We start from the raw sequence: 25697 nt of genomic DNA, 5'->3' as shown, positions 1-25697 counted from the left end.
ACCTGATGTCTACGCTTTAAAATAGAAGCGTTGTGCTCTAAATATTTTGTGGAACAACTAGGGTCATAGAGGATTGTAATATGAAACACACATATTTACTTAAAATATATTTTAATATAAATTAACACAAACCCAACACAAGACATTGGCTATCCTAGAGCTACGATAAGTGAGAGATTATAGAGCCCTAATTTAGGGTACAAAAGAAAAGAACCTCAGTCCTTCGAATACTTCAACAACGACCAGAACCAGCGTAAAGAGAAACAACCCACCGACAGTCCAACGAAAGTAGCGGAGGAGTAAAGAAACGAGACAGAGTTACCATTCAAAATACAAAGAAAAACCTACGTGGGTAAAATATAGTACAGATGTAGTGCGAAAAATTCTCATTCGTATATTTTTTACGGAAACGCACGAACGTGTCACGGTAGTTCATACAATGTCAGTATAGTCCGGGAAATATAATTTGAACGTTTACAATACATATACAGTGAACGTTCAAATTATATTTCCCGATCTATACTTTTACTGAGACTTGCTGAAATAGCATGACGTGCTCTTTCGTAAAAATACGAACTTCGCACTACGTCTCTACTTATATATTAGTACCTACATTACGATAAAAACCGGCTCACGAGCGCCAACATAATGTACGTAACATCCTGTCGTAACCTCATCGCATTAAAAAACATTGCGGCATTTTAAGTAAAAAAAAAAACTTTTAGATACAAAAATATCCGCGATTTATCTCATCTTCATATGATTCCAATTCTGTACACCTTTTAGTAGTACACTCACAACCCTTTAGTGTAATAAAATTCTTAACACATTTTTTTCTTTACTCCAGCGTTATACTGTCTGGCAATATACAAACTACAAAATAATACATAAACCCCATAAAATAATAACAAAACTATACTTCCTGTACATTAAAAACAAATTTGATAGATATAATTTAGGCGTTGTTCATGATTTCATTTAATACTATTTACAATACATTGAAGAATGGCAAAATCTTTCATGCTGTAACTTCATTATCATAATATACTCTCTTGATAATACAATAATATAAAATGCTTGGAAGCTGGCAAGGAAATGATGGTCCAAGGTATTTTATACGTCACACTTTGTTGCATTTTATTATTTAAGATTTTTTTAAGAATCTGAGTCATAAATGTCATGATTACCGACTTGGTCAAACAGCTAAATTAAAAGGACGTTTTCCAACGCTTGTGTGTATGTGTTTGAGAAACGAGCGTTTTCATTTTTTAAGGCCGAGTTTTCACCATAGAACCAATAAAATCACCTAACCTCACTCAAAGTAGCGCCGGTGGAATATTACGTACAAAGTTGGTACATCATCTCTGCTGAAAACGCAGCTAAGTGGAGTTGTCTCATAAAACGGCTCCATCTTTGATTTTAAGGTTATTATGGACACATGATCTTTGTATCGCAGAAGACCTCAAAAAAAAACCTCATTTGCCTGAAATACAATTTTCTTATTTGAATTTCGAATAAATTTAAATGTAACCCAATGGCGTGTTAGGAAAGGCGTAAGTCAGTGGAATGACACCGCTAAATTCCTAGCATGAGTTTCATTCTCGCACGGTGAATTCTTCTATCGACTCGCGCGCGAGAACACGACTAATAAAATCAGCCCGTCTCGTACAAGTGTTAAGTAAACGTCATAACATTTTTGAAGTTTGACGTTTAAAATAGATTTTGCACCGGCAAGGTTGTGAAAATCTTATCTTGGACTGACTTTAGCCGATCTGATCATGACGTCATCATTCCTTTAAGACTGGCAAGTACTATTATCGGTACAGAAGAAGGAAAATCATCTTGTGTCATTTGTATCATACCTGACACGCAATGGCAAGGGACTGAGGGCTAACTTCAATACAAATTGGAATGTATTATAATTTTAAATAAATGCTATTTTATGTACATGTAAAACGCTTAAAAACTCTATGTTAGGTAGGTAAATTTATTCATATCAAGATCTTGTTCCCGAAGTTGAAATTATTCTGTAGAAATGCTAATAGAATGTGAAAGGGTGTTGTATAACTTTTATTATGAGTTTACTAATTTAAAACATTTATTTGGCCACGTGCACAATGATAACTCTAATGGATTGTAACTGTCTTTATGTCTGTTATTGAAATATTTATATATTTTTAAGAAATTAAAGCGCGAGGTTATTTTAAGCTATCAATGAAGCGTTTGAACGCTTGCGATCAACGAAATGTACGAAAAATGACAAAACGTTGCGATAAGCGCTTTGTCATCCTTCATACATTCTGTGATGTCATGCGTTAAGCGCTTCGTCTGTCACATAAAACAACCATGCCCTTTTAATATACTCTGTCAACCAAGTCTGTCAGTAAATAAGAACAAAGAAAACTATATGCATCCTTTTCTTTAGGGTGCTAGAGAAAAGGATACCTATAGTTTTCTTAGTTCTTATTTACTGACAGACTTGTTTGACACAATATAATTACGTTTGTTTTTTTTAGCTCTAGCGTGATTTGAACTGGCAACCTACAATTTAGCCGGAGCTAAAAATCGCGCTAGAACTATATTCTTAGCTTTTTTAAATTCTTACTTGATTTAAAAACAATGAATAAACTGAGTGGTAATAAAAATATTTTGAACTGTCAGCACTATGTACTTATTATGCTACGACATAGTAGTATGCTGTATTTTATAATATAATTGACTCCGGTAACGCTCTACCTATCATCTAGTTATTGTACTTAGTGGTAGCTTTGCAAGTCTTACTTAGTATTAGAGTGTATTCGATTTTGAAGCAAAGGCATTCAGAGTAACGACACGGAACAATGACAAACAAATTGCTTATTATTTTGAGCAAATTAAGTAACAACTAAAGTGGAGTTAAACTAGGTCCAAACTCTATTTCTGTCTTTGGTTTGTGATAACAAAATGCCGAAAATTGATGACCAACGACCCGCGAAATGAGAACGTTTTGAACGTTGATATGTAATGCACCTAAATGAGGGGCGCCCATGGCGACCCCGACCCTCACCACACACACTATCCATGCTACACTAACTTTCACTTAACTCTTTAACAATATTTTCATTCTAACATCATCACAGTCTTCTCACATTACTTATACTAACTCTTTATTACAAAACGCCTTGACACTGGTATGTCAATATAAATTCAGAAAATATATATACAAAAGTCTCGTAGAAATTGTTCATATCTGAGTCATGTACTTCTCTAGGTTTAGGAACGAAATGCATTTCATCGTGTCATGAGTAGGCTCCGAAGCTGAGCTCGCGAGATGTACACTTATAAGAGATTCATTACAGTATTCCGTGTTAATATATCATGATTTTGATTATTATTAATTAATATTACTGAATATAATATCAAAATGAGATTTTTAGCTGTCTACTAGTGCACAAGTTTACGTGTACTTATTAAAACGTGTTGCTAGGCAAGTAAATTGTTCGATAACTTGGCTTATGCATAAGACTCGTTACATTTTTCTGGTTTGACACATTAATATCCAGGACAAAGCTTTCGGCCTTGTGGCATGCTGCTATTTATAATGCCTTTAGGGCACTCTGGCCCTATTATAACCGGGTTTTTACCGCTGTGGATAACACAATGTTCATTGCGACAACCGTTAACAACAGCGCCATCTATTAGATTTCCTGATACTTGTATTATCCACAGCAAACGACTATATACCCACACAAGACAGTTCCCTGCCTTGTGGCACCCTATCGTTGTAAATGCAAAGCATTACACCGCTTTCCGCTGCGTCAAAAGCAGCAAGTCAATTGATAACAGCGCCATCTAGAGGTGCTGCGTGACACGATAGGTGTGTCGCTCGTCTAAAACGGTTTGTATGGTGCGGTGCACGTTTTCAGGCAAGTGGTCAAGCAGCATCCGCGGCATCACCTGGAGCTCCATGAAGTCTTCGGCGCACGCCCATCGCATCTCGTAAGTTGGTTCTTGGGTGCGCACTTTCCTGGTAAATTAAAAGCTTTTATGAGTCATCGAAGTACATATTAGTTAAGTTTCGAGACACCTTAATGTTTGAATGAAATGGCACACAAGTTTGATTTCTCCGAAAAGACCATAACCACCTTCACCAGCATCCTTCACCCCAACCACCCGTTTTCCTGCACCTACTTATAGTATGAATTTTCTGAGATGAACTTTTCGGTTTTGCCCTAATCTGTTAAACAAAGGCCTTTGAACTACACTGAGACTATAGCACGTGCCGTTTAAACGGGAGCTAACCGCCGCGAATAATAGAAACAAAGGCCTTTGTTTAGAGATTAGGGCAAAAGCGAAAAGTTCATCTCAGAAAATTCATACTATACATGTTATCAATATATCGTAGGATAATCAGATGATATGAAGACATACCTATACACGAACTTTTCGTTAACGTATTCCACGGTACAATGTGTTGTGTCAGGGCCAGAGCCCCAAAAAATAAATAGAAGCCACCACCACTGTATGCTTTGTAAGTACGTTGGCAAGCCAATTTTATCAATAGAACAACGCGTCATTTAAAGCTCGGCCACACATGCGCGTTTTGAGAGCGTAGGCGGAGCGTTAGCCGAGCGCAATGATAGCGGCGCGCCGGACGAACGCTGGCGTTGCGCCCAGCGGACGCCGGCGGGAACTAACGAGCGCGGATTGCGAGCGGAATGCGCGCGGATTGCGAGCGGAACGCCAGCGTTCGTCCAGCGCACCGCTATCATTGCGCTCCGCTATGTGGCGTGTGGCGGAGGCTTTAAAATGTGTACGGTACCTACTTAGTCTTTCGAGCTTAGAATCCAGAGCTGTTGATAAAGCTGGCTTGCCAAAATATAGGAATAACTTTTATCTAGTCAAAAATCCACCGACTTGCAACTAACCCATCAGCCACCACCTAAAGCTACGCATGCATTTAATAGTTATTTGTTATACAAGGGCGCAAAGTTGTATTTTAACGCCGAGTGTGGAATTGAAAAACGAGCAAGTGAAAGGATTCTATAGTTGAACCACGAGCGAAGCAAGTGGTTCGAGAATAGAATCCTGAACTTGCGAGTTTTTTAACACCTAAGAAGTAAAATACATTTGCACCCGAATGTAACACAAAACTTTTCCCCTCACTACAGCGAGGAAAGTACAACGCAAAAAACGCGTTTATCACTGCTTCCAGTAGTTCCACAGGTGGTAAATCATCATCAGCACTAGATTCACTCACTTTCATCAATTTTAAAGCAGAAAAAAATACTATATTCATAGTCAAATTACTTTATCCACTAGTGGGTAAAATGCGTTTTTACCCGCTGGTATTAAAGGATAAAACACGTGTTTCCGAGCTAGTGAGGGGAAAAGATTTTGACGTGGTCACGACCAATCGGAATATAATTTACTTCAATAAATTCTCAAAATTTCATGCATACCTTTTACCTATATTTTTTACTTAGAGCAGAAAGAAAAGATACCTAAAGCTAAGGACGAAGAATTTCATATTTTCGTATATTAAAAAAAATCAGCAGTTTGATTCACGACTCTTAAAAGCAGATGGATCTATCAAATCAAAATTATTTCGTCAATCTACTTATTCTTATTTCTATCTGCTCTAAAGACGTATGCCTAATGCCTATCAAGAACCGAAACTCAAATCCTGATAACTGTTATCATTTACCTTTCATTTTCTTCCTCATCGTCATTGCTTTGATAAGACATGCGAAAAGAAAATTAGTTTTATTTGGTAGGTAGTTATTTAGGGTAAACAACCACCAGAGCTTTGCGAGGCGCAGCAAAGCTGCTTTAACTGCGTATAAAAGCGTGAGGAGTGAGCATTTATTTGTCATTGAAAGCTCAGCGAACGATAAATTCTTTACGTATTTTCGTACCGCTCATCAGCAAAGATGGGAGTGGTGCGAGGATGCGTAAAGAAATTATTCAGAACGACGGACTAGCACTTGACTTTCTATTCAGTCATAATTAGATGATTTCCAATCGAAGGTAGGCAAAAAATGATAATCGGACGCGTTACGCAGTTTGTATGCCTCGATTTCCCGTTTTTCAGATCGGCCACATTGTAAGTCACGCATTTTTCTTGATTTCTCCGTTCCGTTAGTGTTTCGTTACTTACGGGGCTTATGGTACCTATATAGCTACGCTACCTCGCATTGATCTAGTGGATGATCACCCTTGAAACATTACTTTATAGGGAATTGCATAATACTAAACTGGAAAGTTCAATGTCATTAGCTGACAATTTTGAAAGGCCCCCGAATCATTTGTAAGCATGTAAGCGTGTGACAAGCATTTTTACAGTGCAATACGTAAGTATATATATTTATTATAAATGCAAAAAAAAATGTGCTAATAAAATATTCACACTATACAATAAATTCAATAGTCACTAAGCTCTCATTTTACAGCAGACGGAACTATACAATTGGTAACATTTACAATAAATTACTTTATTGTCTCACACAAGTAACAGATGTACTTAGTCAATGTACTGCATAATAATTTTCCATCGTACTCTCTCGGAAAAAAAGCGCAAAGTTTGCGGTATGCGATGTAAATATAATAGATTGTAAGACCTTATTATAAACCACATGATATGTATTTAAAAAAATGTAATAGTCATATCCATATTTAAAATCGCTACCTGAGATCCGCTCTCTACTTATAAATGAGCTGCGAAATTATGAATGAATTCATTGATAAATTCGCCATACACAGCTCAGTTTTATGCTCCAATACATTTTTTGTGACGAAAAAATAATAAACTATGCGAGTCATATTAATATTTAAATCGCTACCTGAAATCCGCTCTCTACTTATAAGTCACTCACACTTTAAATGTTACAAACCAGCAACAGGCGCAATACTTACTTCTCAATCCCCATGCGCTTACGCCTCACGATGTGCAGAATGCGGCCCGCGGTGAACAGCCGCGCCGTGGAGAAACGGCGCACGAACACGTTGCGCGACACTAGCGCCGCCTCCTGCAACGGAAAGTGCCGTCAGTGCTCTTGCTCTTACGCTGTTAGGGTAAAAAGTTACGTGTGTGCAGTTTCATGTAGCCCATAGATGTAGAAAAAAAGTTGCCGCCGACAAAGTTGCCTGTGGGCATTCAGAAGTACATGGACACTTTCATAGTGACGAAAATATTGGTTGGTTATAGTGAAACGTAAAAAGCCTATCTAACAAATTAATACGTCCTTCAGCTTATGTTTTTCGTTAATAAACTACGTATTTTTTAATGCATAATAAAGAAATGGCAATTATTTGAAATTGATTTATGTAAAGGAGGCAATTTAAAACATGGGGGAATCTGGAGACTTTTAAATCCAAACTAAGTAATTAAAAGAAAATAATTTCTTAATTAATAAACATTTAAAAGCTGCAACAACACCATGAAACATACACATAATGACTGTATCAGCATGATCATCAATTGCCATAACCACAATGCACCGATATAATGAAAAAGATACTATAAGCGATTATTTTCGTAATAATATCAAAAAAGTTTAAATAACAATTCCTGTAAAAAATCAAATTTTAATCCAGATACGTTATCAATGATCTAATTATAGTAATGCATTTTTCTTTTGCACATAGTGCCAATTTCACACAGAGTCAGATATTCCCAACGTCACATAATTATTACCTACTAAAGTTGCAGCAAGTGATCAATACAAAAATTAAATAAAGATGGTGCAGACACTCGTGATGGTTAGACAGATACTTACCTGCGTGCGGCACGCAACGATTGTGGGTTACAACAGTGGGGTGACAACCAGGGCACTGGATGTTTTACGTTCATTAGGGACATAAATGTTTAATTGCTTGTTAATTGGAGAAATTAAAGTTTTACATCTCTAGTTTCGTGTCGAATGACAGTCTTTATGATGGTTATTTTTACAGTGCATGTATGTGTTATTGTTTTGGATCCGTTCAAGCGCCATTCAAGCGCGCACTATTACTTTCAGTAGTACACCTGGTCCCGTAGCCGAATGGCATTTCTGCGAAACAAAACGCCATCGAAACGCCGCAGAAATGTTGTCTGGCTCTGTCGCGCCAATACGCAAGAGCGATTGAGATAGATAGCTACGAAAGAAGTATTATCGTGAGCGTTTGTGCATTCGGCTACGCACACTGACTCAGTAGAGACATTCAAGCGCGCAGCTTCAGCATTCAGCAGTGCGAAGTCTGACCTTACATTCACCAGTACACTTGACCCTGTAGGGTCGGGCGCAGTCTGACATCCAAGCGCGCGCTCTTACTTTCAGTAGTACACCTGACTCAGTAGAGTCGGGCGCAACCCGACATTCAAGCGTGCGCAGCGCGCTTATACATTCAGCAGTGCGAAATCTGTCCTTACATTCGTCAGTACTCTTGACCCAGTAGGATCGGGCGTTTCATTCAAGCGCGCGAGGCGATTCTCATGCTATTACGAAGCCTGACCTTCGGGACGCTTCAGGCCTTCGGCCTTACGCGGTGCTCGGACATTACCCGACGCCTTTAGATACTTACTGTTATTCTGTAATTGAGCACAGACTTCGGCACTGAATTCAATATTTGTTTGATTTTTTTTAAAAACTTTGCACAAAACATAATCGAGATGATTTATATCCAATAAACGATTAACGAATACATGAAACACAGAAAGCAATGATTCCATCTCCCCTGCGATTCGGAACCAACAATGTCCGACGAGCACACACGGAGCCTGTAATACCGGTACAAACGTTACTGACAGCACTCACGGTGGAGACGCCCGGGACGAGCAGCGCGTCCGCGGAGTCGTCCGACTGGTTCGCCTCCAGCTCCTCAGGCCGTCGCCAGGTGGACTCGAGGTCGCGCGCCGGCACGCCGAACAGTGCATAGCCGAAGCCGTTTAGCATTATTCGGTACTGGAACAAAAATATTTGTATTGGTTAAGTATATTCAGAAGGTATCGATTAGATCGACATGTTTCATGAACATTTTCAATATTTTTTTCAGGTGACTAACACAGTTTTTGTGGTAGAGTTTTCACGACCCCAAGACGCTTCCCTGAACGGCACGAATGGAAACGCCGTTTGTCAGTAGAAACTTGGAAAGCTGGGAGGCTCGCATCTATTTCGGTCCGACTTAGGGCCAGTGGCATCAACCACGATACGATATCTAGCAGATACATTAACGTCACGCAGTAGAAGTCTATGGAAAGACATATACGAAGAAATCAACGAACGCTAAATTCGGTAACGGACGGTTCGGTGCAACCGAACCTGGATCTGGAGGACGGTGCGTAATGTATTTCCACGTCGTAAAAAAGGGCATGAGAGTTGAACCATCTATCAGCACAGCTATTCGTCCCATGTTGAACTGACCTTGGGCAGCTTGGTGGCGTGTATGGTCTGTATGACCTTGGTGCGCAGGTTCTCGATGCTGTGCACGCTGAGCCGCATCACCAAGTCGTCGCCCACGCCTACCGTCAGCACGAAGCTCTCTGTGTAGCGGGCGGCTTCCCGGCTTATTAGACCAGCTGGAAAACAATAAGGGATTACTTATTAGTATATCCATAATATCCTCCAAAGTCCTGAGTTCCTTTAAGCGCCACCAGCCACCACAGGAATTTGACAAATTACAGCCCACTAACCCTGAGTTACGCGATTGGTGCAAGTGGGCCTAAAAAGAACAAAAGGAATTCGAATTTTGAATTACAACGTGATTTTTGAGGAAAGGATTTTTGGTTAGAGAGGGAATCGTTGAATTAATGCCTTAGTCATCATCATTCCCTTGCCCTTTTCCCATTATTTGGGGTCGGCGCAGCAAATCATCTCCTCCACTCCTCTCTATTAGCCGTCATTTTCATACTAATACCTTTCTCTCTCATATCATTGTTCACACATTCATTCTTAGGCCTTCCACTACCATTGTATCCATTAATTAATGCCTTATTGTTCAATTAAAAAAGTGTGATTGATTACAATGATTACTTACCAGGTGTAGAAAACGCGAATACTTTTAGATGTGGATATCTGGGCCTTAGCTTTAACGCTACTAATACTGCTACTCCGGCGCCCAGACTATGACCTGAAAATACACAAAAAATGGTTAAAATAGAGCTGAATCTGTCATTTTATTTCAGTACTCGTGCGTGTAGTCACAATTTCATTTAGAAAACATATAATATTACGCGGCAGGTGTGTACAATATAACAGAAAAAATAAAGTATGTATAAGCTTGTTAAATTAAACACACACTTATTTACAATATTTTAGCGGGTTAGTCACGTTTTTAAATAAGTCGAAAAACGCTCGAAATGATTCGATCCACTTCCGAGGATCTTTTTGAGGAACCCGCTAAAGTATTGTAATTATGTTTTAGTTTCACGTGAGTTTTACACACCCTTGTTTAATTACATTATAGTCAAAATAAATACCTACCTATTCAAAATATAAAATAAGGGTTTATATCCTACTCAATATAGTATTTTATGCAACTGGCGTTTAAGTGAGGTCAAAAAAGACGAGTGGCGTGAGTAACAATTTGAGGCGAAGCCGAAAATTGTTAATAAAGACGCCACGAGTATTTTTTGACTCAGTTAAACACCGTTGCATACAATACTTTTTCTACGACCATGACTTACTTTGATTGAATTACTTTTTAATAGTTTTCTAGAGGTAGAATAACTTTCGTGAAATTCGCACTATTTCCTGTATTTTGACGCGTCGGCCTCCCCTCTGTTCCTGCACTCACCCTGTCGCTCGCAATCCTCCGCGCCCCCGCCAGCCCCGGCGCCCCGCGCCCCCATGCTATATCCATTAAAGGCTTCCTAACAATGTTTTAAGAGCTATATCGTATGCGTGGGTGCGCGGGGCGCCGGGCGGGGGTGGGCATCTTTTATGTAGGGTTTAAACGATCTATGCACGACACTGTAAATGACGCATAACAATACGGGAGTAGAAAAAATATTTTAAATTAAAGGAAAAATGGAAAAATTCACACCTCCGGCAGGACTCGAACCTGCGACCTGTGGCCTCGCCGGGGCCATCCCGCTTCCAACTGCGCCACGGAGGCCTGCTGGATGTGTGCGAATTTATCTATGCCTTCCCTCAATTCTCAACCGCCTTAGGGTGGCGTTATAGCAAACATTTACCCGTAAGAATAGATCTTAACAGGCACTGGAGTCTCAATTTACATTGAGAACTCGCCAGTAACAATGTGCTAACCCATACTAAATAAAAATAAAAAATCAAACTAAACCGAAATCAATAAAATGGAACTAAACTCGTGAACATGCCAGGCCATACATAGCACGTACTGACATACATACGCGTAGCATGTAAGGCATGTGGGAGACCGATGCCAGGTCTAACAATTTCTTATGAATTTAACTTGAAGAGCACTCACGGATGTTGGTGTGAATCTAGCAAAAATTAAATAACTAGATGGTGCAGACACTCGTGATGGTTAGACAGCTACTTACCTGCGTGCGGCACGCAACGATTGAGGGTTACAACAGTGGGGTGACAACCAGGGCACTGGATATTTTACGTTCGTGAGATACACACTAATTAGTATAGTATGAATTTTTTGAAACGAACGTTTCTAAACAAAGGTATTGTTCCTTTTGTGTTGAGCGGGAGCTTCTGTATTTGCACGCGCTAAGACAACAAGAAGCAACTGTATCCTGATAATTGTAAGGTTCAAATCTGTACAGCAGCAAATTTGAGATAGATTATTTTGGAAATGTGAAGCGATAGACCACACCGCTATAGGTGCGAAAATACAGCGCTTCTAATACTTTGATACTTGATGGTGTAAGTATAGTACATATAGTTATAATAATCATCGGTAATATGTCAGTCTGTATAATAAAAATAACACGTTTAAACAGCGAAACTACTATTAAAAGGTTGATAAGCACCTGGCACCTTAAGGTGTCATCGCAAAGTGACAATAAACACTGATAAGGTTTTTCAATCTGACCGCCATTGTTATGTTTTGTTATAAATACGGTTTACGGTTTGTTTAGTTATTTATGTTATTTTATTTATCAAGACTTGTACCTAATATTTATGTAATTACTATTTATATATTGCTATATACAATTGTTGATTGTTAACAAAATCATTAATAAAAAATAACAGTGATAATATACGTGTTTCATTACTTACAGCACCACCACCAAGTATCAAAGTATTGGAAACGCTGTATTTTCGCACCTATAGCGGTGTGGTCTATCGCTTCACATTTCCAAAATAATCTATCTCAAATTTGCTGCTGTACAGATTTGAACCTTACAATTATCAGGATACAGTTGCTTCTTGTTGTCTTAGCGCGTGCAAATACAGAAGCTCCCGCTCAACACAAAAGGAACAATACCTTTGTTTAGAAACGTTCGTTTCAAAAAATTCATACTATAATCACCAACACGATTGTCCAAGTATCAAAACCACTTCAAACCGCAACAAATTGTTAATTCTAAACCGGACTCTCATTTCTATTTACTAAGCCGTAGTCGAATGAAAAACAAAAAATATATCTTGTTCATAGAACAAAGGCTTCGTCATAACAAGGTTGTTATTCCATTAAGCCGCATAAAAACAACCAATAAGTAATAACAAATAATTAAAGACAAGACTGAATTGCGAAACAATGGGACAGCGGAGATAGTTTACAGAAAAAAAAATGTTAAAGCAATGGTAATAACCGACGTGGCCTACAAAATGTATACCAACTAGTATACCTAGTTAGTCAAGGTCAAAGATTATGTTTTGAGTCAAACTATAAAGGAAAATAACACTGTTTGTGTAAGGTAATAAAGGGAGGATTAAGGGGACAACTCAAGGACTTCTGGAAAGATCGACGTCAAAAAGGAATTTTCTTTTGTATCACGCGTGACAATGACATGTGTAGAAAGAAAGTATTTATGTATATCCATGCAAGGGCTGTCGGATGTTTTTTTTAGGATTTTATGTACTTGTTAACTTTGAAGTGGTGGCTATTGATTGTGTCCTTCTATCTTAAAAAAAAAACTGGTATCAAAACCGACGCAACGTTGGCGCAATTGACGCCAATTTTCATACTTGTAGTGTATGGACTCGCGCGTGACAAGGCAAGTTGTGCTAAAGGGTCTAGTGCTGCCTTCTGAGAGGTTTTATTATAAATTAAAATAAAGATTTTAGTAGAGTATTTGCATTTATTTTATGACAGATTGATAGCAAAGACAATGACATTATGACGTCTTAAAAATCAAAAAAGGAGGGAGACAGATTGACAGGTTGCGTTCCAATACTAACTACAATTACCACAAGTGGAGTACACACTATTACTTAACATTCTCCCTTAATTGTAGATTAGTTCACAAATATTTTTAAACTTAACAGGCTCTAATGGCTTCGTTAGAATGTCAGCACAGTTATATGAAGTAGGTACATACTCTACATATAAGTTGCCTTTTACCACATTTTCATGAATGAATTTATAACGAACGTCTATATGTTTGGAACGTCTATTTAACACTCCATTCTCTATGAGTTTAATAGCACTTTGATTGTCCACTTTTAAATTCACATTCACTTTAATTTGTAACATTTCTTCTATCAGGCTTTTCAGGTACAGCACTTCTTTACTGCATTCTGCAGCTGCTATATATTCAGCTTCGCAGCTCGAGAGTGCGACTATAGGTTGTTTCCTAGCACACCATTGCAAGGGACCTCCGCAGTACATAATGATGTATCCGGTAGTGCTTCTTCTCGATTCAAGGTCTCCAGCGAAGTCTGAGTCGCTGTAGGCTTCTAATTTGGTAAGATCCGAGTTTGTGTCATAGCCAATATTTATATTCTTACTTCCTTGTATATCTTAGGGTTCTCTTTACGTTTTTCACATCAGTATTGGTAGGTTTTTCCATATTACGACTTTCAAGATTAACAGAGAATGCCAGATCCGGTCGAGTCTTACTACTAAGGTACATCAAAGAACCTATAGCTTCACGGTAGGGAAATCTCACATCTTCTGCATCTTCTTTGTCTTTTTCCTTCTGATCTTTTACTAATGGTGTTGGACATGGTTTAGAGTTTTCCATCTTGAACTTTTCCACTACGCTTTTGGCATATTCTTCTTGTCCGATTCTTATTTGTTTTTCTGTTCTAACTATTTCCATTCCTAGGAAGCAAGTAGGATCTATTACAAAAGTCATCTCAAAGTCTTCTTCGAGTTCTTTCAACAATGACAACATTTCTTTCTTATTTCTTCCTATCAGCAATCCATCGTCTACATATATTCCAAGGATAATATCTCCATTTTCTGTTTTGAAAATACAGTGATCTGTATTTAGTGGACATAATCCCTTCTTCTTTAGAGTCATTGAGAACTTTTGGTTCCACTTCAGAGGAGATTGTTTTAATCCGTATAGGCTTTTTTTCAGTTTACATATTTTTCCTTCTTGTTTTTCATAGCCTTCCGGTATCTGCATGTACAGATCTTCAGTTATTTCTCCGTAGAGAAAAGCTGTTTTTATATCCAGTTTCATGATATGGTATTGTTTATTTGCAGCAATAGCTAACATAGTTCTGATAGAACTGTTATTAATCACAGGACTGAAAGTTTCTCCATAGTCAATACCAGGTTTTTGTTCACATCCTCTCACCACCAATCGAGCTTTGTACTTTCCATCACTTTTCTGTTTCAGGACCCATCTATTGCTCAGAATTTTCCTTGTTCCAGCTTCAGCTCTATCAACGAGTTCCCATACATTGTTTTCTTTCAATGATTGTTTTTCAGAGTTGATAGCTTTTATCCATTCTTCTTTTTCAGAACCAGTTGTGGCTTCGCTGTAGGTGAGGTAAGTGAAGTAGTCATCCAGTTTTACAGGTTGTTTTCTTATTCTTCTAGGCCTTCGAGTTGTTTCAGGTTTTTCTTCTTCATCAATGGTTTCTTCTCCTTTTTTGAGGTTTTGATTTTTGTTTCTATCTTCTTGGTTTAGCTGCTCTTCTCTTCTTTTTCGGTTTCTAGTTTCTTTTCTTTCTTCTTGTCTTAGGTTTTCTTCATTTCTTTCTTCTTGGTTTAACATTTCTTTTCTTTCTTCTTGTCTTTGGTTTTCGTCTTTTCTTTCTTCTTGTCTTGGGTTTTCTTCATTTCTTTCTTCTTGTCTTGGATTTTCTTCATTTCTTTCTTCTTGTCTTGGGTTTTTTTCATTTCTTTCTTCTTGTCTTGGGTTTTCTTCATTTCTTTCTTCTTGTCTTGGGTTTTCTTCATTTCTTCCTTCTTCTCTTCTGTTTTCCAGGTTTATTATTTCCAGTTCTACTACAGGTTGTTGTTTTATATTTTTAGGTTGGAAAGATCTTTGTATTAGATTTGAGAAAATTACATCTCTTCGCTCTATGATACGCCGTTTTTCTTCATCCCATAGACGGTATCCAGTAGGGGAGTATCCGACCATAAGGAATTTCTCAGATCTTTTATCTAGTTTACTCAGCTTTCCAAGTACTTTACTATGAGCTTCACTTCCAAAATAGCTCAGATTCTTCAGATCCGGTCTTTTACCAGTCCATAGCTCTGAGGGTGTAACCTCTTTTCCATCTGTAGGTAGTCTGTTGATTATATATGTTGCAGTTCTTGTTGCTTCACCCCATAGATATTTAGGTACATTATTCTCATACAACAATGCTCTTACTTTATCCAATATTGTACGGTTCAATTTCTCGCTTTTTCCATTAAGTTGAGGTGAATATGGGATTGTGTAATCCAGTATTATTCCCTTTTTTCTGCACCATTCTTTTACGTTATTAGAGGTGTACTCTCCACCATTATCACATCTTATCATTTTTACTTTCTCGCTGTGGGTTCTTTCTGCTTCTTGTATATAATCTTTCAAGTATTCAAATGCTTCATTTTTATTTTTCAGCAGGTATATTTTTGTAAAATGGCTGTAGTCGTCCATCACAGTGAGTATATATTTCTTTCCATCCCAGGTGTCGGGTGTTATAGGACCACATATGTCTGTATGTATAATTTCCAATTTTTTTTCAGCTTTTTTCTTTGGGTGTTAAACGGTAAACGGGTTTGTTTGGCTTCTAGGCAAACTTCACAGTCAATGAGTTGATCTATGTCTTTTTTAGTTATATTAATGCCATCTACTTTGTCTAGCATTTTCTTCATTGTTTCTTTACCCGCATGACCTAGTTTTATATGCCAGTTTAATGCTGTATCATTTTTAGTTGTCAATAAAGATGTTTCTTCTTTTTTATTAATGTGCAGTTTTATGGAGTACAGGCCATTTTTATTTTTCTTACCTGTTAACACTTCTTCATTGTTTTTAGAAATTATTACTTCGGTTTTAGTAAACAAAACTTGTCCATCTTTTTCGGTGATTTCATTTACAGACATCAGGTTTTTTGGTAGTTCAGGAACATATAGTACTTCTGTCAGGTTTACATCCTCCGATTCAATAGCACCTTTTCCAGTGGATATTATCTTCTCATTTTCTTTAGCAATTTGGATGCTAGTTTCTTCTTTTTTAATCTCGGATAAGATATTTTTGTTTTTGGTCATGTGTGAAGTACTACCTGAATCAACAATGAATTCTTCAATGAAGGTGTCATGGTTTCTTGTGTCATTCAAGGTTGTTAGAAAGGCCACCTTTTCCTTTGTCTTATTTTTCTTAAAGAAACAGTCTTTTTCTTCATGATTTGTTTTCTTACAGATGCTGCACTTCTTTTTGAAAAAACAGTCTTTTTCTAGGTGATTTGTTTTTTTACAGATTTTACATGCCCGATTTTTATTTTTGAATGCTTTAAAAGCTACTTTTTCAGATGATGAAGATTCAAGTTCACTTTTGTTCACTCTCTTTTCTTCACTTAATATTCTTGCTTGTAAATTTTCTAACGTTTTCTCAGAAAAAGAAGTGCTTTCCCATGCAGTTACCAAGTTGTTATATTCAACAGGTAAACTTGATATGATTTTTGAGATGATCATTTTTCTTCAATTTTTTCACCGAGCCCTCGTAGTTTATATGCCAGATTTTCTAAATTACCTAAGTGTTCCGTCATGGAAGTGCCCTTTTTATAATGGCATTGAAAGAAATTCTGCATTAATTTGCACCTTTGCTGTTCATCAGATTTCTCAAATAGGAAACATAGTTTCTTATACATATGGTAGGCACTTTCACATGTCATAATTAAGGTTAAGTGTTTTTTATCAATAGTTTGCATAATAATGCGTTGAGCTTGTGCATCTTTCAGGCTTTGTTGGGACGAGCCGGCACCTTCGATGGCGTTTGTCGATGCGCATACAATTTCGTACAAACCGTAGCTTTTAAACAGGATTTCGACTTGAAATTTCCATATTGGGAACGACTCGGCGTCCTCCAGGCGTTGAATGTTGGCTAATTCGGCTGCCGTAATTGGTATTTCCATCGTTTTTCTTTATTTTAGCTCCTTTCAACACGTGGCGTCTTGTTACATTTGTCACAGAGAAAACGTATTGTTGTAGTACTTGTTTTAGTGTTCTTACTCGTTTTACTCGTGATGAACCACGGACCTCTGCTACCATGAGAGGTTTTATTATAAATTAAAATAAAGATTTTAGTAGAGTATTTGCATTTATTTTATGACAGATTGATAGCAAAGACAATGACATTATGACGTCTTAAAAATCAAAAAAGGAGGGAGACAGATTGACAGGTTGCGTTCCAATACTAACTACAATTACCACAAGTGGAGTACACACTATTACTTAACACCTTCAACTAAGCTCGTATGTAATAACTTGTAGTTTCTACTTTACCTGTGAGAACTAAGTCATAATGGGGGTACTGCTGGAAGGCACGCTCTAACACTGGCATCAGTCGCTTCAACATTTTGGCGGCGCCCATTGACATGCCCTTATGCGCTGCCGTGCCTTCAGGCAAGCCTACAATCAAACGAGATTATATTAGCCGCATTCAAAAAATAATGAGCTATATTCAGAACGAGATAAATAAGTACTATAATGTTAATAACCTTCACTGCACGATACATTCAAAGCAGGGATACATGCATTTATAACTCATATTACGTAAGTGATGGAGGAAAAGTACACGGTTTACACAAAAGTTAGGTCACTGGTAAGAGTGGTCAAGTTACACTACATAGTTGATAGCATTAAATGAATCTGTAAAGTATGAAAATTCTAATCTGCACCAAATACCTATAGAACAAATTTCACATAAACAAGTTATTGATATAATCGGGCGATCAGTGGAATTATATTCCCTCCGAGCACTATAATCTGATTCGATGTCATCCCCCAGGTGGATTTATTTGCTGTAATATAGGAGACCGGGGCACTTGGTGTGGTGTCCTGTGCTCAAATGACTGTACCTCCGAACGGGATCACACGCTTGGCGACAGTCAAAAGCCTATGGAGGAGCTTAGCTTACAACAAAACATGATGAGCTTTTATTATCTAGGTATTCAGGGAACGACTAAGTCCGTTTTCACATTATCCGATCCGATATCGGATGTCGGAAGGATTTCAATGGAAAAAATCCAAGATGGCGCCTGTAATGTATGGGATATCGGTCCGACATCCGATATCGGATCGGATAATGTGAAAACGCACTAAAGAAGAAGTTGTGAATAGTTACCGTCGGCCTCAAACCGCTCGGAGCCAGCGGTGAAGTCTGTGAAGATGTCCCGCAGTGAGATGGAGCCACGCACGGCGACGACCACACTTTCTCGTTCATGGTCAGCTATCACGCAGAATGGGAGCTGTGAACAAATAATCAATGATCAGTATAAGTAATTATATCAGTTTGTAGTGCTAAAGCGAAGCTAATTATGCCTGGTGAAATAACATCATCTTTTTTCAAGCGAGATTGCCAACATTTTGGGCAAAATAGCGAACGAATGGACAACACAAATCTCCAGCGGCGAATCATTTTGTGGTGACCGGCGCGTGTACAAAACAGAGTGGCGAAAACAGGAGAGGCCTTTGCCCGGCGGTGGAACACAAGAAAATTAAGCTTAATTTATGTGTAACAATGGCACCCGTTCTTTTCCTTTTTTTTCTTTTCCTTTTTTTTCTTCTTCTTCTTGGCTGGACACGCTATTGCGTATCTTGACATCAAATCTGTATTTTTAATCCTTGTAATAATTACATAGGTATTATACATTGTACACATTCCTAAGCTTGGCTGTGGCTGTAGGTACTTGCACGTTTGTAAGATAGGAAATATTTTGGTTTTAATCTGTTTTTTATAAGTGAGAACCTGTAATTGGCTTTGTAATTTTATTTTGGATTGTATTGATAACTTCAGCTGTTGGTTTTCGATGTATGTAATAAAAAAATTATAAAAAGTAAAATGACAATCCTTAGTGTATTAAAGCCTGACCAGGGATATCTATCTATCGCCATGTTGCCGAATTTCATTAGAACTATTTTCTTCATACTATACTGAAATGTCACCTCAGAATAACAGCACCCACCTGTCATATATTTCTGCAGGGTTAGTACATGATTGCCGCGGGAGTATGTCGCCGCGAGATAGACTACCCGTCCTTATGTCATTTATACAGTTAGAAGAAGACGTGTGATCTATCTCGCGGCGACATACTCTCGCGGCCATCATGTGCTAGGCCTACTGGTGAGGCTTTACTTAGTATCAGCAAAGATATATGTAACTCCGTATAGACAGCTACAGTCTAAGAAAAAAACGTACCTCAGGACCATATAGGAAAAGGTACGGAGGCCTAGATGGTGTTACACCTATGGGGGACGCTCGGCTAGATGGCGCTAATATTAATATTTGACATTTTAACACATATCAAGTTAAGAATATGGGCCAAATTGTCAAAACTGTCCTCTTTGGTATCAGCTAATGTAAAATGGCGATTCCTGCTAAAGGTTTCTGAAAACCTGTATATTTTACTTATGTATATTTTTGATACAATATGTATGGATACAATACGTCGGTAGAACGAGAGATAAATCAGGATGACTATTGGCAGGGTGCAAAGCGGGTGGAGGGGGTAGCTAAAACGATAACAGCGCACACTACGGCCAAAATTGACATCTTAGTCGCTGACTTACGCTGTCAAATCCATATTGCTGTAAACATTTTCACATCGTTTTTGAGATAAATTTAATATGGGCCTAGTAAAATTTGTTATGGTGAATTGTAATAACTCCAAGAAAAATATCGACAAAATTTTAGCTATTTCCAAGACCGTGGTGAAAACGAAACCACCGTTTAAGTGAATAGTTGCCGTAAGAAGAAAAGTGTCGTCCAACCTCTGAAGTTTTACTTAAAAGTGCGTAATCTTTTGATACAAGTATTGAATTGAATTTACGGTGAATTCATAGTGCACATTTTATTGGAGGTAGAAAAGCCGATGTGGAAGACAATCCCAGTTATGTTCCAAAATCATTTTATTTGTTTCCTTAAGTGTGCTCATGTGTAAAAATCGAAACGGATTGACGAAAATGCGTAAAAATCGACGTTTCAATCGGACGAAGGAGCACGAGAACAATAAAAGCAGAAGTAGTCCATCCGCTGAAGGCTTATCACATTTTAAATAAAATTCCTGAGAACTTATTTCATCGCATTGATGATTTTTTTATTTTTTATTTTATTTTATTTTATTCATAAGGCACACAAAACAGACAACATTCAATACATTATTATAGCAGCTACAAGTTACAGGTCTCAAATAAGAATGCCGTCCAAAACATGTATGCACAGCAAGAAAAAATATAAATGAGTATTAAAACCTATCCTAAAATTACAAATTACATTTTTTTTATCACTTTAAATTATATTAAAATTAATAAATTAATTAAACAATTCATAATTAAATCATCAATTCTAGTTATGTTGTTGTTGTGGACGTTGTGGTGTACGATGGCCAAGAACCTTGACAACTTGCCTCCTGAATACGGCAAACCGTGAGTTGAAGATATCGACATCGTTATATTTTGAGACCAAATCATTATACTGACGACACAATCTAACCATCGGATTATAGAAAGAGGTATTATTCTTGTAGACCTGAAGGGCAAAAATCTTAGGAGCACGGGTTCTAAAACGAGGAGTATTGAAAGTAATTAGGGATAATAAACTAGGAGAGTGAACATTATAATGTAGCAGTTTATGTAAGAATAAAAAGTCATGTAGACGGCGACGAGATTCAAGGGAGAGGAGGTTAAGTGACTGTAGTCTCTGTTCATAACTCAGACCTGTAAGGTCAGGTTTATACCGATAGGATAACAGTCTGAGACATTTCTTTTGAACTCGCTCAATGTTGCCAGAGTGCACAGCGTAATGAGGAGACCAAATGATACAGCCATACTCTAGAACACTACGGACGAGACTCTGGAATAGGCAGAGAAGACTGTCTGGTTTTTTGAAGTCTTTGGTAACACGAAGGATAAAACCGAGCATTTGGTTGCCTTTCTTAGTTATGTACTCGTAGTGGTACCGAAAGTTAAGCTGTTCATCGAACCAAATACCCAGGTCTTTTGCAACCGACCTACGCTCCAATTTCTGACCGTGCAGTTCGTAGTCGTAGTAAAGTTTCTGCTTTTTATTAGAAAACGATATTACAAAACATTTGCTGACATTTAAAAACATGCGATTACTAAGGCACCAGTCAGAAATGGTACTCAAATCGGTTTGTAGCTGAGTACAGTCGCGGATATTATGTACCTTCGTGAACACCTTCAAATCATCAGCATAAAAGAGTGAAGAACAAGATAGATTATCAGCTAAGTCATTTATAAATACGACAAATAATAATGGCCCCAAATGCGAGCCCTGAGGCACCCCAGAGGTAATTAACATGGGGATAGAAATTGAACCATTGATAGCAACGAGCTGACTCCTCTCATTCAAGTACGAACATATCCACCTAAACAAACTTCCGTGAATCCCGTAAAACGCAAGCTTTTCGCAAAGTATATAGTGATCTACCTTATCAAAGGCCTTAGAAAAGTCTGTGTAAATTGAATCAACCTGTCCCCTATTCGCAAAACTGGTACATAGAAAGTTTTTATATTCTAAGAGATTTGTAATCGTTGACTTATTTTTTACAAAACCGTGCTGTTTGTCAGAAAATAATGTACTAAAATGATTATAAATATGTGTGTAGACTAGTGATTCGAAAAGTTTTGGAATACAAGACAGGATGCTTATGGGCCTATAATTTTCGCAACAGGACTTATCACCCGATTTATGAATAGGAGCAATGTACGCAGTCTTCCAAGCAGTTGGGAAAGTACCAGTCTGTATAGATTTATTAAACAGTAGACTGAGTGGCAAACTAAGCTCTTTAGCGCAGGAAATGACAAAAGACGGGGGAATACCATCAGGTCCTGAGCCCTTATGTTTATCCAACGACTCTTTAATTTTTTCCGCGACATTATCTGGCGAAATAGTAATGCTACACAAAGAATCATTGCTTATATTACAGCTACTTTTTAAAAAGTTGGTATAAGAGTTAGAGTTAGGAGACATAACAGGCTCAAAAACCGACCCAAAGTATGAGGAAAAAAGATTGCATATTCCTAAGCAGTCGTCGGCAAAGGTGTTGCCGTAACTCATTCTTTGCGGAATTGTTGAGTGGCCCTTCTTATTCTTTACATATCGCCAAAAGGCTTTAACGTCGTCACGAAGCGCATCCTCCACCGACGATACAAACGCCCTGTAGCATTTGTCTATCATTATCTTTGATTTTTTACGAAGAATTGAAAAAGAATCGTAGTCGCGCGGATTGCCAAATTTTTTATATAATTTATGAAATCTATATTTTTCAGCAAGGCAACTTTTTAATGCATTGTTGTACCAAACTGGGTAGTTACGATTAGATTTTTTTGTATATACGGGGGTATGCTTTTCAATAATGCCAAGTAGTGTATCATAAAACAATTTTGTACATACATTCACATCTGCCGGTTCAAGCAACTTATCCCAATCAATCAATAATAACTCATTACGAATCTTAGAGAAGTCGCATTTGCTGAAATTTAATCGTTTAGTGTTGTTAATTGACATAGGACGATTCCTCTCAACCTGCAGAATATCAATTAAAATAGGCGGATGATGATTGTCCTGCCTTGTCAATGGTTCAGAACCATACACTATTACGTTAATGGTAGTCAAAACAAGGTCTAAAAAGCGGCCGTTTTGGTTAGGTATACTATTAAACTGTTTTAGGCTACACAAGGAGATAAAATCATGTAATAAGTGTGCTTTGTTATCTTGAGGGCAGTAAGGGATTAGTTCATCAGAAATCAACGAGTTTTTCCACGTTAAATTGATTGTGTTGAAGTCTCCAATTAATATAAAATTATCATTGTCCGGAGCATTTAGAACGATTTTTTGACAATTACAATAAAAAGATTCCAAGGTATGTGATGGTAGGTCAGGGGGAAGGTAACATACGCATAAATGGAGTGCACCGCTATTTTTATTATTCGGCAGAATAGTTAGCCATATATCCTCTGCTTCTGTTTCCCACGATTCTTGACGAACCGCTGTAAATTCTTTTTTTATAGCAATAAGAGCCCCGCCCCCTTCAGCTTTTTTAGATTGCGATGTATCACGGTCGCGTCTAAAGACATTGTAGCGATTATCAAAAATCTCGGCATCGTACACACTTTTATTGAGGTTAGTTTCAGTTAAACAGACAAGATCGTAGTTACAATTCAACATGCTAAGATAAAATTCAGATAACTTAGATCTAATTCTATTTACATTCTGATAAAATATAAGTGTCATTGTGAATGGCGATTATTAAATTAAAATTTATTTTTATTTACTATTTACCCGAATAGGCAAACATTGGAAGAAAAATAAAAAAAATAAATTTTCTAATTCGTCGTAATAAAAATAATAAATATTACAATTCAAGACATATACATATCATGATTATTGAAAATTAGTTAATAAATATAAAAAAAAAAAAAAAGAACAACAAAAATTATGTATAGGAACAGCCGGTGGCGTATGTAATTAGTAGTTTTTAATTAGTATTTGAGTTGATTTGAGGTAGGTTTAGGTATTAGATTTTTTTTTTATCAAGTACACACAAACATGCATAAGTGTCTTACATTCGAGTTCATACGAAACCTGCAGTTATAAAAATTAAATTGTTTAGGTAGATATTTACTTATGCCTATTCGCTCACCGGCATGTACCTAACACGAGAATATATTTATGTAAACAAACAGAAATAGTAGGTACTATGCCACTAATTATGATTTGACTGTTTATCCTGTAAGTTACGGAGCGAGTCCAGGTTTTTTACATGTATTGGATTACTAGTATCATCTTTGACTATATAAATCCGACCATATCTCACCCATACAGACTTGTAGTTGTTATCTTTACGCCACTTACGGGCGGCGCTGTGAAGTTGTTTACATTCGGGTGAGAGATGTTCGGACAAGTATATCCTAGCGCGGTCGCCGGTCAGTCCCACGTGCGCAGTGCTCAATGCATCCTCGCGATGCGCTTTGTTGTGCCGATAATACGCTGATAATAATGTGTCGCGCAGTCGTGTTGATGTGAGTGTTACCAAGATGTTACGGGGGCGAGCTGATGACGGATTTTGTTTCGCCACGCGCCGGCAGGCAGTAACTTCGTTGTCGGTGACGGGGACTTGCAAGGTATCGCATATTTTCTTGAATAATGACCAAACATTCTCCGATCGCTTTTCAGGTACCGCTTGTATTTCAAGGTTAAAACTACGCGATATGTGCTCAATATTATGTAATTTCGATTTTAATACCTGTAACTCATTAGTGATACTTTCGTTTTGTGTCTGTAGTTGCTTTATAGATTTTTCTTTCTCCGCTAGTTTGTCCTTAAAATCATTTTGCTGAGCACTTAAGAAGTCCGTGGTTTGGGAGAAATTTGTTTCCAATGTTTTTTTGGTGTCGGCTATTTCCACAGCCAACATTGTCTTAAGGTCATTACGGAGAGCGTTTCTTAGGCTACACATAAGGGTTGACGTAGGCGATAGCTTTTCATCCAGTAACCTACTTATGCTGTCCAAGGTGACAGGCTCCGAAGATCTGGGGGATGCGTGGTTTGTTGTGGTTTTTGGTAGGCCGCCCGTGCTCGTCTGAAGCAGGTCGCATGACATGTCGAGATACTCAGGCTTGGACGTATCGTAATCATGACGGGCTGACGGGGTAGCAGGGGTATCATCACACACTCGGCGCCGGGTCACATTAACACACCGTGGACAGTGAAGTGAGGCTAGTTGGTTGTCATTTAACGTAGACGATTGGCCGGGTCTAATGTTGAGACATTCATAACAGTATATGGCCTGACACATATTGCATTTTAAAAACTTGGCTCCCTCGATGACGTTGGCGCAGCCTGTACAATTCATTATTTTTCTTTCAACGGTCCGATCCGGGTAAAATTACGTGTAAATAATTTGATTTCACATCAAATTACACTTAAAATGTGTTTGTATCTTCTACGGTGTCTCGATAAATCACAGGTAGCACAGCTGATTGTCACTTTCCGCACAAAGGCGGCCGTTGACCCGAAGTTTAACACTGCAATATCACTTAAAGCACCGTTTAAAAGTTGAGATTTATTTGTTCAATTATTTACACTGCTCGATACTTATAGTTATGTTACAAATTTAGACTTAAACAACGATATTTATATTTTTAGGATATTAATTAACTCTCCGATGATGTTG

The 25697-nt window shown here is 37.8% G+C and overlaps 1 protein-coding gene across 5 annotated transcripts in view; it reads right to left on the bottom strand.

Moving 5' to 3' along the window:
* Nucleotides 1-94: 94 nt before the first annotated feature.
* LOC125228025 (diacylglycerol lipase-beta) overlaps nt 95-25697 on the bottom strand; it is a 200603-nt gene continuing 175000 nt past the window's right edge. For 2 of the 5 annotated variants that reach the window (XM_048132464.1, XM_048132463.1), the window contains exons 8-15: nt 18626-18749; nt 17785-17910; nt 9994-10086; nt 9381-9535; nt 8766-8921; nt 6895-7007; nt 5687-5713; nt 95-4006 (exon numbers count right to left, since the gene is read on the bottom strand). In XM_048132464.1, coding sequence (XP_047988421.1) covers nt 3832-4006; nt 5687-5713; nt 6895-7007; nt 8766-8921; nt 9381-9535; nt 9994-10086; nt 17785-17910; nt 18626-18749 — 969 coding nt within the window. In that variant the 3' untranslated portion in view covers nt 95-3831. The remainder of the gene's footprint in view (nt 4007-5686; nt 5714-6894; nt 7008-8765; nt 8922-9380; nt 9536-9993; nt 10087-17784; nt 17911-18625; nt 18750-25697) is intronic. The other 3 variants (XM_048132465.1, XM_048132466.1, XM_048132467.1) reach the window with 3 other exon arrangements.

Source organism: Leguminivora glycinivorella, chromosome 7, assembly GCF_023078275.1.
Source record: "Leguminivora glycinivorella isolate SPB_JAAS2020 chromosome 7, LegGlyc_1.1, whole genome shotgun sequence".
NCBI lineage: Eukaryota > Metazoa > Arthropoda > Insecta > Lepidoptera > Tortricidae > Leguminivora > Leguminivora glycinivorella.
Note: the sequence above shows the minus strand (reverse complement) of the source record. Positions and strands in the feature narration are given on the sequence as shown.